This window comes from Chelonoidis abingdonii, chromosome 4 (genome assembly GCF_003597395.2).
Source record: "Chelonoidis abingdonii isolate Lonesome George chromosome 4, CheloAbing_2.0, whole genome shotgun sequence".
Lineage (NCBI taxonomy): Eukaryota > Metazoa > Chordata > Testudines > Testudinidae > Chelonoidis > Chelonoidis abingdonii.
In genome coordinates this window covers 132,742,022-132,756,300 of record NC_133772.1, presented here as the reverse complement: position 1 = coordinate 132,756,300, position 14,279 = coordinate 132,742,022, and the positions used below count along the sequence as shown (strand labels likewise).

The following is a 14,279-nucleotide window of genomic DNA, read 5'->3' as shown; positions in this document are numbered from 1 at the left end:
TTTGCAGATTTGATGAAGACCAGGATTTCAGTACGTGGGAGAAATCAGACTGAAGTAACATTAACACACTATTTGGCTTGGAATAATGTCTGTAGGAGATAGGAAAAAAACCTCTTCAATCCCCATCTACCTCCAAAGGGCCATCTATTTGATTCTGATTAAAATGGATTTCTTTAAACACAAACCCCTTCTGAATAGAACCAGACCAGTGCCATGGCTTAAGCAAGTTTGAAAACTTACAATAAGTTGCCAAGACTTCATTAAACATTGCTATACCTTTTCCTAGATTTCCTTTCTCAACATTACCCATTCAGAGAGAGAACTGCATGTAAAAAGATGACTTTCAAGATAACTTACCTCGTGCTAAAGTCATCCAGCAATGAATACAGAGGCATATAAATTTAAAGCACACCAATAAGTTGACTCACGTTTATTCACGGCATTAAAGTTAGATCGCAAGCTTGTTGGGGGCACTGATCTCTGACTGGGGTCCACAGACACAATACAAAGAAAAATCATCATAATTTTCCGATGCACCAGGAAGTGCCACGATAGGAAAAATACAGAAAAAGTATGCCACTACCCTGAATTATTTCCACGGTGTTAGAATGCAATATTGCAAGAATGCCACCATATCTTAGACCACCATCTAAGCAGAGATAGGCGGCATTACTACTTGAACAGGAGAGGCCAAGACACAGGTGCTGTGGGAGGTAGTGCTGATGTTTCAAACAGATGGGATTTCTAGATGGTACTGAAGCAATGGCCCCAGCATGGTGGTTTAGGGACACTGTCCTACTGGACATGCCAACTTTTGGAAGAGACAAAAAACTAAACCTCAGCCACATTCTGCCTACAATACCAACATTTCTCCTGCAACTTCAACTGGATATGATACTTTTACCTACATTCTTTTGAAAATTGATGCATACTACTGCAGTGTGCAATTAAAGCTGCTATGTTACACTCTAGAGGAGGATGTGTCAGAATGTTGTTTGCAATGATGCCTTTATAACAATAGCTTATAAAGGTATTCTTGGTGGTGAAAAGTGCTATATAAACATAAGGTACTATTTTCTCTGAGAGGATCATGTATGAAGTCACTAGGTATATGGGAGAAAAACCTCTACTCAAATGCAGCGCAGAGACTTGTGCTGACTCTGTAGAGGGGTGAATTTCACCCATGATGAATATCTTAAGTTCCAATAAGGAGAAAGGAAATACAGAGTGAGCATAGGACAGTTTAAAGGGATTTAACAGGTCTTTGCTCTGAGTTTGGCAGCGGTCTCTTAAGCAGATTTTTGATTTACACAGCAGCAAAAAGTAATTAAATTCTTAGAATTACAATTGCTTCTCTAAGTGTAATTTAGCTTTAAAATATTTTTTAAAAAAATTAGCTTTTCAGGCAATGCATTTTTTTTTTAAATGTGGGTTAATCAATTTAACATTTTAGTGAAAACTTTTTAAACCTATGAAGAGATTTACATATGAAAAACCAGCTACTGAGCAGGAAAAAAGGTATATTTCAAAACTTTATTTTATAATATTGTAAATGCCTCCTTTGAGTGAAATAGGTTTTTTTTTAAAATTAGAACACCTTACTTTGCAAGCGTAAAGGAACAGAACAGAAACTGCTGTAATTTTTGTTTTAACGGGGAGAGTCTAAAATTCTTACCTGTAAATGATGTATTTTAGATTCATTATTCCGCAGCATTTCCTTCTGTCTTTCAATTTCTATTTCAAAGCTACAAATCTGATTATGTAAAGTTTGTATACTCTTGTTCTTTTCCAAACTTTCATTCTGGAGCATGGCCACCTGGAAAAAATTCTACAATTACTCCTGCCAAAACTTGTGAAAAATACCTGCAACTTCATTTTTTAAAACTGTCCTAGAGATTTCCCCTTGAGCTCAGAAGAGAGATCCTAGCAAAATCTCTCTCCATGTCTTGAAGACTACCAGAAAAATCTGAAGTTTCTAATAATTTTTTCCCCACTCCCACAGTGTTGTACTGATACAACCTGACCTAATAAATGGGAAAAAGCGATATGCAAAAGCAGCAATAAATCTTACTTCTAAACACAACTGTTTATTTGAGTCACTATTTAATAGGTCAGTGTCCAGGCTTTTGACTCACTCCCTGAACCGGAAGTGGTTCGATATTCAGAGGAAGCAGTCTATTTAGTTCCAGATTGGAGCTGGTGATGCTAATATTGCTTAAAGAGAAATGCCAAAGAAAAGTAGCACTGAAAAGGCCTATGTAGGAAGGAGAAAGATTAGTAAATACTACTCCCTCAATCTAAGTCATGTAAATGAGCTCACCGAGTATGGTAATTGTCTGGGAATGGATGGCTGTGTACTAAAGAAAGATGGTCAACTAATATTACTGCAGATGGAATCTATGCAGTCCAGAGCAAATCCAAAGGCGTCTACTAGCATCCAAAGAGACAAAGAGGCTGCACAGAGTATTAGTGATAATCTTTTTCTGTCTGGGCACACCTTTTCATACATATCTGTTTGTGACTGGTTTTCATCTTAAATGGAACGCTGTGGGGAACATCTAACAGGCGCCACAAGGAGCACAGAAAAGTGTGTAAGCAATCTATTCATCACTAGTTTTGTTGCTTGCATGTGCTACACTTTTACACAATTTCCTTCTTGCAAAAAGTGTGCATGATCTATAGGAGACACACAAGGTGGGTGAGGTAATATCCTGGGACCAACATGGCTACAGTTACACTGCATATATTACCTGTAGGTTATTCAACAAGAAAACTAAAAGTATCTGACATCTAGACAATGTTTGACTCATTACATCTCAGCACTGCTTCTGAGAGACAGACAATACAAAACACCATTTTTGATCCAATTAAACAAATGTGAAAGTTCTTCTTTCAGACGAATTATTTTACACCACATTCAAACAATAAAACTAAACAATCCCAAGACAACCTCTAGTGCTTCTCAGGTTCAGACACCCTTGACTTATATCATAAGGTGGGCATGATACCATTTCTGCTGTTTTTAAACCTTGTTTCAGTATTTTCTGCTGTTGTCACTTTACTGCCAGGCCCAGAGTCAAGAACTAGATCTTTACAAGGCAAGATAAGAAAAAATGATTTCCATCCACGCAAAATGGAACAGTCACTGAAGACTTATACAAATTAACAGTGCTACACAGCACTGAAATCTTAAGAGCACAAGATCCCACCTAAAAGTTATGGATGTTGGAACAAGATCCTGTACCTCATTTCTACAAGGATACAAGAGGGCCTAGTAGAAATAAGGCATGAAGCTGATTTTTTCCCCTTGCATTACAGAGAGAGAAAACTACCAGTCACGGAAGGAAAGCATGCCTAGTGTATTGGGGATATTTTTCAAGAACAGTTTAACCATGTGAAAGTTTGCCTACCACATAAATCAGACCAACTGGGTAGCTACTCTAATTTGTGCATTCAACTTTTCCACAATGAATCAGAGTTCTTTACTTACTAGTGACATTTCCATCCCCTTTCTTTCATTATTTCCTCTCCATACCCCCAGATCACAAGCCAGTTGCACTTGTGCTGCTGATATTATATTTCCATTTTTATGTAAGCTACAACATATGGCCTGTCTTGTATTGACATTTTCCATGCAGTTTACAGGGCCATATCCTGCGGTCCTTAGTCAGACAAACCTATCATTACCCTAAATATAATCTGAAAGTAACTCATGCATGAATAAATATACAGGATTTAAATTTCATTTGGCTTGTGCCCTTTGAGTCTGAGCACATCAATTTTAAAACAAGGAAGCACAAAAAGAAACAAAACTATTATCAGTATTTTATGTACTATACCTGAAATCAAGAATCATGAATTTCTTCTCTTACTACTCATATTTCAATGTTACAGTGCATACTATTCTGCTGTCTTCCAAAAGCATTTAATCAATTAAGGTATTATTTCAGAATTCTATTAGGGGAAGCCAATTCACATTCCCAAATAAGAAATGAAAAGACTTCTTATTGCCTACAAGATTGGATTCAATAGTTATCTTCACATTAAGATCACGTGACATGGCTTTTGTATTTAAACATACATAGCAGAATTTATTAGAGAAGCTACAAAATTTGGATTGAGTCATGATTCCCAGCATCCCAAAATTCCAGGGTATTTTGATTCAGGCTTCTAGTTTGACCCCACTACAAAGAAAGGCTCAGATCATGAAATTCAGATTCCCCACTACCCAAACTTTTGATCTGATTTAAATTTGGTTTCATATCTCTGCTTTTTGTCTACAGCAATATTCACTTATTGACGTTATCATTTAGCAAATGCTTTGGAAGGGACAATATACAGCAAGCCTGAAGGCTTTCAGTTTGTACACCATTTAGGTGTTCTGTGTCATCAAAGAATCATCCTGAATGGGAGCAGTTAACTTCTTTTATTTCCTTCCATTCAAATCCAGTTAAGTACATAGGATGAAATTCTGGCCTCACTGAACTCAGTGGGCTAAACTTCCTTTGGCTTCAGTGGGGCCAGGATTTCACCTATATTCTTCAGCTGAAGTTCTCTCTCTGCCCTACCTCATTCAGTGCCATGAGTTACTTTAACTGGAAGGAGAGGACACTAATTGAGGTCCCTTCCAACCCTGATATTCTATGATTCTAAGTCACAATCCATTTTATTATACCTCTTGACAATAAAATCACTGACATGTGATGTGTGGTTAGCTATTCTGGTAACTCGGCACTGTCCTGGGATTTCCAGTGATTCAATTCATTTATTATGTATAGGAAGAAGTTTACAAAGCAGGAAGTGCAAAAAGACAACAGTGATAAGCAATTATGTCCTAAGACTGAACAAAAACTGCACTGAGGCATTTATTTTCTTACCACTAAAAAAAGAAAAGAAGATATAGAATTGCTCAACAGTTTTTAAATGATACAGCACATATCAGTGCAATTACAGTTCTTTTAAAGTGCAGTATGGAAAATAAGAAAAATATACTGTAAGTCACGGGGAAGAGGCTTTCTTTAGTTATGTACAATAAATGTTATAGCTTGACTCAAATTAGCAAAAAAGGAAATAAGAATATGAATCTGTATTTGTTAAAACAAACATTTACAACACCTAAACTACACCACTAAATTATGGGAATTTCTTCTTAGATTTGAAGGTGATAGTAAACTGAGATGTTCTTCTCTGCAGTGAAACTAAAATTTACACAAAGAAATACATCTGAATAAAAGCGCACTAGAATCCTCCTGTGCAAGAGAAATTGTTTTTTTGTTGGGCTCTGAAGAAAAATGCTAGCACAACAGGGAAATTGCTCTCCACATAGTTCAGTGAACTGGCAAATAAACTTCTGTAGACTGACTAAAGTTATAGGCTTACATCTCCATTTGCCAGTGGGCTCTCATCTGGATTGCTTTACCTTTCTCTTACTTTAATATATGCCATCACTTGATCCCCTCCCACTCCAAGACAGGCTAAAGAGGCTCCAGACTTTTCTACTTTTAGATTTAGGAGAATTTGTTCAGAAACATCGGATTAAAAGTAATTGAGTATTTGGTTAAACTATCAAAATAATGCTTTTATTTAAAACACTGAATCTCTTAAGACCTGTTTATAATATGTTGACTCATTTCACTATTGATTGGGTGCAGCATTGACACACATTTTAAAGTCAAGGCCTGCGAAAGGCCTGCTTTCTAAACAAAACCTAAATGCTCTAAATTAAGTCATTATTCAAAGGACTTGAAGCTGTTAGTAAGGTGACCTGCAGCATCTGGTCTCCCAATAAATTCCCCCCAGTCCCCAAAACTCTTTAAAGACAAGAGGTCCAAGGGAGCATTGCACAATGTGAACTTAGTTAGATCCAGCATCAGAACAGAAACCAGCCTGCCTGAGAGTAACAGCATGTCAACTAACAGAAGTCTCTTCAGGCCAAGAAGCTTGGAGAGCTCTTGATAAATTTAAAATAAAAATGAAGCCGGTTCAGTATGTGGAGTTTTCCAGGATCTGATCTCCAGAAAAATACACAGGTAGATGCAGCTCCTAACATTGCAGTACGTTTCCTAATGATCTCTTTCATAAGAAAAAGGAATTGAAGGAGAAATTTAATGTCAGCTGGTTTGATAACTTAAATATTAAAATACTAAATTCATAGCAACACATGAATATAAATTACATATTTACTTGTGAAGCCAATTTTCTTATTTTATTTTATTGTATTGTCATAAAAGTGATGTACACTGACTCATTTTACAGCTTTTTGAGTGTACTAGTGCTTTAGCTGTATTTCCAAACAGCTTTTGAACAAACGTGTTTTCCTCTATTTTTATAGAATTTAAAAAAATTAATAAAAATTAAAGTGAGTAGAAGATATACCTTATTTTCTAGAGAATTACTCCATTCTTTCAATAAATTTACATGCTGCACTGCTGAGCTGGCTTCATGTGCTTTAATTTGCTGATTTGTTCCCTGTGACAACAAAGAATTTATACATTTTAGCCAATTTCACTTTTTTAAAAAAACCAATAATACAACATAAGAATATAAAACCAGCCCTACATATATTTTGGTACCCGGATGTACTTTACAAAAATATAAACAGAGGGGAACTCTATTTGGGAACTTATGAAAAAGTGAGAAATACATTTAAAAGCAAGTGTTTTATCCAATTGCTGTATATTTCCAATGTACTTATTTATCAGAGGAAACAAAAATGGAGAAAAGATTTATAAAATGAATTGTTTTAGAACCATCTCTAATTTTTATAATAAAGAAATCACCAAACAAGTCACATAACTCAAACATCCGATTTCACAAATAATAGTTTTAACCATTTTATAAATTACTGTAAAGTTTCCATTGGTGTGAATAGGAAAGAAAAACAGTTAAGGTAAATTTATCCTCACTGGAAACTGCCAATTTTGTAGCATCTATCAACTAAAATAGTTTACAGTGGCTAATTTGCCATTATAGAAAGTTAGCAAGACACATTCATTGTTGCTTTATGATGATCAGATTTCCTGCCCCTTCACAATCTGCAAATGTCAGTACAAATAACCACTGTAAGTTTACAAAACACACATAGATAATATACAGAGTACATAAGATGCAGATCATGTTACCTTCTACTTCACACTATACTTCTGCAAAAGGTTTTGCAATGCAGTTTATATCTGTTTAGATGCTACATATGTTGCAAGCAACTGGAAAAGTTTCAATGATCTTCAATATATATACTCTATATAAAATATTCAAAAATATATATGTGGATATATGTACATATATACACACATATACATACATAAAAAGAATGAACAGTGATACATAAGACATAACAGTGGGCAGTGCTATATCATTAATTATGTCTACAGTTGAGAGAGCAACTGTATTTTTTGTGTTTAAATTGTTGAATGCTTTTTCTTTTTCACACTGGCAGAATATTAAGGGCCTGATTGAAAGTCCTTTGGGAAAAGACTGTCACTGACTTCAAATAGGTCTTAAGATATCAATGGGAAAGAAGGTTTATAGGAGTGTTGCACATGTACACAAAGATCTAGTTTCATAGGTCACCGTGAGCTTCAAAATTATGGCATTTAATTTGATAAATTCCATTTTTCCTGTCAGCAGCTTTTGAATTTTTACTGTAAAACTGTCAGAATTCGCTGACACTCTCAGATGCATGATATGAAAAGTAAGATATTGCAAATATGGAAATAACAGTGTTGAAACTATACTCAAGTTTTTTCTTACTTTGTGGTGATTTCTAGGATTTAATCTGCAATTTTTATTAATTCTATGCTGTGGTTTGACTATGCACCTATATTCACACACACACACACATATATACATATGTATATATGAATGTACATAAAATAAACATTCTAAGTGGGCCAACCTATTTTTAATCATATTGTATATATTCACACGCACAAACAGAAGAAATTAAACAAATTTAATTCGGGGAAAAAATTAAATACTTCCATAGAATAGCTGAAATTAATAGACAGCTCATGGAGAACAAAAAATGACTATTTTTCTCTTATTTCAAAGAAGAGAAAAGTTAAAGTTCTTAATGCAATTATGTCTTCTGATCTCAGACATCTGTAACTGGCTAACTGAAATCCCAAGATATTGCCAGTATGTGTATGTGCTTTTTATAATTTTACATATATAAAAATATATGGAAAAATGAACTCCTGCTGCATAGTCTTAATCACTCATGCAACTGGATGAATGTTTCTTAACCAAGAGTAGAGACGTCCAGAACTTTCATGTCAAAATGTTAAGTTTTCTTATTGCAGACTTTCATCAATTGGGAAGGATAATTGTTATATACTGACCTGAAAAGTGCAGCCATAACGCTTAAAACTACAGGTACTTGGGGCATTAATACATTCTGACAAATGTGCATTCAACTGCAATAGGAAAAAAATGTGAGTTTTGGCAGAAAACGTTTGCATGATAATGCTCAGAACATATAAAGGGCACAGATTATCAGATTTGTATTGTGTGCCATTTGTAAAACATACAGTACATGTGTGTATATTATCTCCACTCTGACTCAGAGTGCATAAACTGTATGTACACATGTAACCACACACACATGCCAATACAATATACAGAGAGACACATTTAATATACAGTGAAACCTCCACTGAAGACCATTCCTATAGGCAACCCCATTTAAAAAAAACAAAACACACTTTAAAGAAACCCAAGGCTTTCCATACATTTTTATCTGACTTTTAATTGAAGGTCAATCTTTACTCGACAAATAATTTTTGCTGGTCTGTTGGGTAGTCACTCAAGACCAGTTTCACTGTAGTAACATACGTCTTTTCCAACTCTAGTTTTATTAGGAACAGATTGTCAAAACGTGACATGCAATTCTCAATATCAGAATTTAAAATAAAACAAAAACTGAACAATGGAGACTGTAACAAATACTGCATGAAACAGACAAATACTTTATACCAGGGTGCAGCTGAGTCACATTTATAATGCAGTACACAGGATTCCATGTTTTAAAGTAGGAGAAGGCCTGTATTTTGCACAGATCCAATATTCTGAATGACGATAAACACAGAAAATAATTTGTCCTTTAAAATAAAATCACGGAAGTATATACAAAGAGCCGTAATGAAATGCAGCCATTTTTAGGGGACAGGGCAGCAGATAGATGCAAACTGCCTAAGAGCTGGAATGAAGGGCCATTTTGTAAAGGACACCATGACAAACCTCGCCTCTCCTGACAATGCCTTAAAACCTTTATTTCCATCCAGAGCAGAGAAGACCTAGGGGCCAGATCCTCATCTAGTGTAAACTCTTATACCTCCACTGACTTCAAGATATTTAAAAAGACCCACACACAGTAAGCCCTCTGGTACTCAATTTATCCACCTTCAGAAAAAGGCGTGAACGGATCCTGCCTGCATATGAAACTGTGGTGCTAAAGAAACAAGGTTTTTCAAATCTAATTTTGAGATGTTTAACTCATCCCCCTCTGGCATATGTAACATCTACTTTGTTTTAAACACTTACTGTAGAAATTCACAATGAAAGTTCAAAAAAAATATTTCAGAAAAAAATTAAAATCAAAGAAGAAAAAGTACATGTGCTATACGAGATTTAAATGGGGGCACTGCTTCTTCAACTTCCTCAAAACTAAGGACTGTGCCAACCAGTAACCATTTACACATATTAAGAGTTGCTATATTTCTAGAATAAAATATCATGTTCACTTTTTGTACACTATTTGTACACTATTGAGAATGGCACAACACAATTTTCTCAAACCATTAGGCAGGTATTTGCCTATATCACCTTAGAATGGCTGTCCCTAGTTATCCAACTGGGCTTAAGATTATTTTCTTAACAATAGAAAGAAATGAAATAGTAATTAACAAAATGATGCAGGGATAAGATGGCACCTGGTTAAAGTACAACCCTACCAACAATTTTTAGAGTCCAATTCCGCCAACCCTTATCAAGCCTTGTGCTTATTGATGTGAGTTGACCTATTGTTTTTAACTGGACAATTCACAGTAGTAAGGACTAAGCACTTCATTCTTAAGTCCCTCACTACTCAGGACAGCATTTAAGCATTTCTTATTGACTTCAGTAGGATTTAAGAACATGTATAGGTGTTATTATGAAAAGAAGTGCTTTCCTGAATCAGGATCTCAGTTGGTAAATATATACTGGCAGAAATGAGCCCCAAAGGTGGCCTTCCACTTATGTTATTAGATAGATGCTTAGATCATCTTCTCAAGAGCATAATGTTTATTAATATGCACAAGGCCTGCTATACATTTTAGATTGCACATTTCTTGGGGCAGAGGCAGTTTGCCAGGCACTCTCTCACTTTGGGCGCTAAATATGATTATTCATTTATTGTAACACTAAAATGATGTATTCCTATATCAGGAAAACATAACCCCAAAAAATCTAATGGAGTATCAGTGAAAAAGGATACCTCAAAAAATGAGTTTAAAAAAAATGAGTATTTTAAGGAGTTCTGGAGACAAATATGTGCTCCCCATTCTAGATCATACAAAAGGATTTATTTTTAGAAAAATATGCACATTGGCCTTTACAGATACTACTAACGGATCAAATGAAGGAATACATTCAGACACCACAAGATACAAATGAAATTTATCGGCTCAAAATATTAGCTGAATTTTCTACATATGTTAGAAGCTTTAGCAGCTTGTTACATCTGATCACAAGAAATGCCGTACTGGAACAGACCAATGGTTCATCTATACCAGTATCCGTTCTCTGATTGAGACCAGTGCTGGAGGCTTCATGATGCAACTAGCAAACATCAACAGGACATTTCTTCTTTACCTCCCATGATGCAACTAGCAAACATCAACAGGACATTTCTTCTTTACCTCAGTTACTGATAAGTTTTACCATAAAGTAGTAATTTTATCCCAGTCGTGTGAAATACAGACACTAAATATTAAATCCTTTCTTGAATAAGATTAAACTATTTACTTAACATTTATCCTATGGCAGTGAGTTTCACAGTGTTTCCTTTTAGACAATTTAAACTTGGTGCCTATTAATTTAATCAAAAATGCCCTCTTATCCTTGTATTGAGTAAGCATTTAGCTGATTAAGCATCAGCTAAATTGCTTTAACTGAAATATTTCTAAAGCATCTATACCAGCATGGTATCTAAGTGTTAGGCCCTTCATTCTCCTTCTTTGCAAATTTAACAGTCCTAACAATATTTTTAATCTCTCACATAGACTAACTCCACACAACAGTTGTTCAGTATCTGCTATCATCTTTTCTGAGATGAGACCACCAAAATCAAAACAGCATTTAAGGTCAGGATGTACCACTGGCTTGGATGTCATATGAGAGAGCTCTAATATCAGTATATGCTACTGTATTTTAGATTTCTCATTCTTTTGGAATACTGAGACCTGAAGAATACATGCTGCCTAACACTATCCAAAGGTTAAAGCAGGAAAGATAAAAGCTAATCTTTTTTGACATGTCATGTGTAATAAATACAGAAAATTAAGAAAGTAATTTCTGAAAGATAATTTCCTAAGAAATCACTAAAAAAATTATTAAAAAATAATCACACTTAACAGTAGTGGTAGATAAGCCTTTTCTTTAGATCTCACATGGTAATAAGGAAATGGCTTCTGGCAAAATTCTTGCGAGATCTTATTAACAACAAAGTTCTAAGTTGAACACTGTTGAATAGGGATTTATTTAATATTTCAGCACAACTCTGGTCATGACTTCTTACCTCACTCCTCAAGAGTGATGTAACACTGCATTTATGAGGACATGAAACCGCAACAGAGGGGCAGTCTGTATCTTCATGTTTCTAAAAGGAAAAAAAAAAAAGCAAATTACAATTTATACTTTATCTATATTTAAAGTTACAAACCATTTTAGAACAGGACTTGCCTTAAAAAAGAAGTAACTTACCATGCTATAATTAAACATATATATTTACATGGTGCTAGACAGTGAGCAGTAGTTAACATTGCAACTTTTTATTTGTACAATGTTTGGAAGGAACACAGATGCTACACTTTCAGTTGATATATATTTCTCAGCTGTTTTTGATTCAGAAAAATAAGGGATTTATCATATTTTCCTGTGGAAAGAAAAGCAGTTTCCATCATTCTTTATCAATAAAACCTCAATAAAATCAAAGTTTTCTATTCCATGAACCATGTAGGGGAGTGCGCATTATTGGAATAGAGGATAATTGCCAAGACGATATTCCTTTCAGTGCCATCATACAGTGCATTGGAAAGCTCTTCAGATATTTATGCTTCTGAATGGCAGAGAACCCGGTAAATCCATATACTCGTATTCACTCTTTTGACCATCCTTTAATTTTGAGTCTCTTTACGATTTGATGCAGAATTCTTGCACTATACATCAAAATACTTAAGCTTATTTAAAACTTCTTTTGATCAAACCACAGTGCATTGTGTGTGTTCATCTTCTATTTTACATCCACTTCTCACTATGTCAGACAGGTGGTGAGCAATCCCCCATCGGTTCATGGCCCAAATCTATGCTCCCTGAAATAAATGGGAGGAGTCTTTCCAATGACTTCAACACACATTTGATTTTGGTCCCTATTCCGAGAGTAGAATACTACTACTTCTATTTTGATCAGCAGAACTCATTCCTCACCCCTGGGCACCCACTCTCCAGGGAAGCTGCTCTCAACTCTTCCATATAATGTGAGATGCAGGCTGCATGTAATCTTGACTTAAATTAGGCCAGGATAACAAGGTTTTCAGAATAGCAAAGGTAGCATGCAAACCCATTTTATAACAATTTTAAAAATTCTCTTTTTCTGTATAATACTTTGATTCTTTAATAATAAAACACAATTTTTCACTTCTATTTCTGCTTTGAAGAATGAGCAATTTTGTCTGCCAGAAAGACACAGTGGACTATAGAACATGTTGTACTGTGCCAAAAGCTTTATGTTTGCTTCAAATAAAATGAAATAAAATTGTGTTTAGAAATGAATTGACCTAGAGAGATAAAGCACTGCAGTTTAGACTAGACAAATATTTGCAATGAAAATTTTAAAAAAGCACAAGTCCATATGACTATCTAAATAGTCTGTCAACCGCAAAGGGGATTTCCTACGCTGCAGGGCGGGCAGATTCTATGAAGACACGAACCGTATATGAAACAAGAAAAATTATTTTTGTTTCCATTTGCATACCTTTGGTTTTTTTCTTTGTACAGTCTCGAAAAAAATGTTTGTACTGCTTTTCATTTTCTGTTCAAGTCCCTGAAATGCCTGTCTGACTTATTAATATGCTTAAAAACCTGATGGTCTGCACAGGCCAAAAGAGATGAACTTAAGCTCAGGGTGCGCAGATGGATTACACAAAGCAAATCTCTCTTTCATCAGAGTGGTCTGGTTACAACCAGACTAAGTCTTGGTACTCAAGTATAGTCAGGTAATATTCCAAAATAAACCCAAATTTATCAGCATTTGTATAATCTCAGAAACTACATTCTTCCAGGCTTTTAAAACAATGTAGGCACAAAGGGCATTTACTGCTTGATCAGTGGTTGATCTCTGCTCCTCCAGGATTTTAATGCCGTGGCTATTGTTGCGCCCCTGAAACACTAAAACCACCGCTACTAGAGGCTGGTCCTACATAGCAAACTATTGGTTTCATTAATATTTTGAATATAGGAACACTTAACACTTTTGATTTGCTCAACTCTTACAACAAGCAGGCACTGGTCTAACTCTACAAAGGTTTCTGCTTTCCCCTTTTTCATGTTTCAGTGCTTCATTTTAATCACAATTTTCAACAGAACTGAGACGTTTTTGCATTCCCCTCCACTAGTCACAGAGCATTTGCTTGCCATCTATAACACCACTTGCTACATCCGAACACTCTTGTCACTTTTCTTTAACTTTACAGACCCTTTCAATTCTGCAGAATAAGCTCTTAACACTTTAATTTGATATCTATAGATTGTTAAAATAAAATGTTGGATGAAAAGCAAGGGAAAGTTTTTCCTATCTGTGCAATTAGCCTGCTCCTACCATCTGTGATGAGACAAATTGGAAACTAATCCTTAGTGACCATACGCTCTCATGGAGACAAGACACTTCTCGGGGACTGTCATAAATAGATAGCTAAGGGTTAACGTTTCTTTTACCTGTAAAGGGTTAACAAAGAGAACCAAATACCTGACCAGAGGACCAATCAGGAAACCGGATTTTTCAAAGCTGAGGAAGGGAATGTTTG

General features: G+C 35.3%; 1 protein-coding gene across 6 annotated transcripts in view; it reads right to left on the bottom strand.

Annotated features, from left to right (window-relative positions):
* Nucleotides 1-14,279, bottom strand: part of TRAF3 (TNF receptor associated factor 3) — a 99,768-nt gene that overhangs the window by 18,148 nt on the left and 67,341 nt on the right. For 4 of the 6 annotated variants that reach the window (XM_032771582.2, XM_032771583.2, XM_032771585.2 and 1 more), the window contains 4 exons: nucleotides 11,777-11,857; nucleotides 8,340-8,414; nucleotides 6,376-6,468; nucleotides 1,676-1,816 (listed from right to left, as the gene is read on the bottom strand). In XM_032771582.2, coding sequence (XP_032627473.1) covers nucleotides 1,676-1,816; nucleotides 6,376-6,468; nucleotides 8,340-8,414; nucleotides 11,777-11,857 — 390 coding nt within the window. The remainder of the gene's footprint in view (nucleotides 1-1,675; nucleotides 1,817-6,375; nucleotides 6,469-8,339; nucleotides 8,415-11,776; nucleotides 11,858-14,279) is intronic. The other 2 variants (XM_032771587.2, XM_032771588.2) reach the window with 2 other exon arrangements.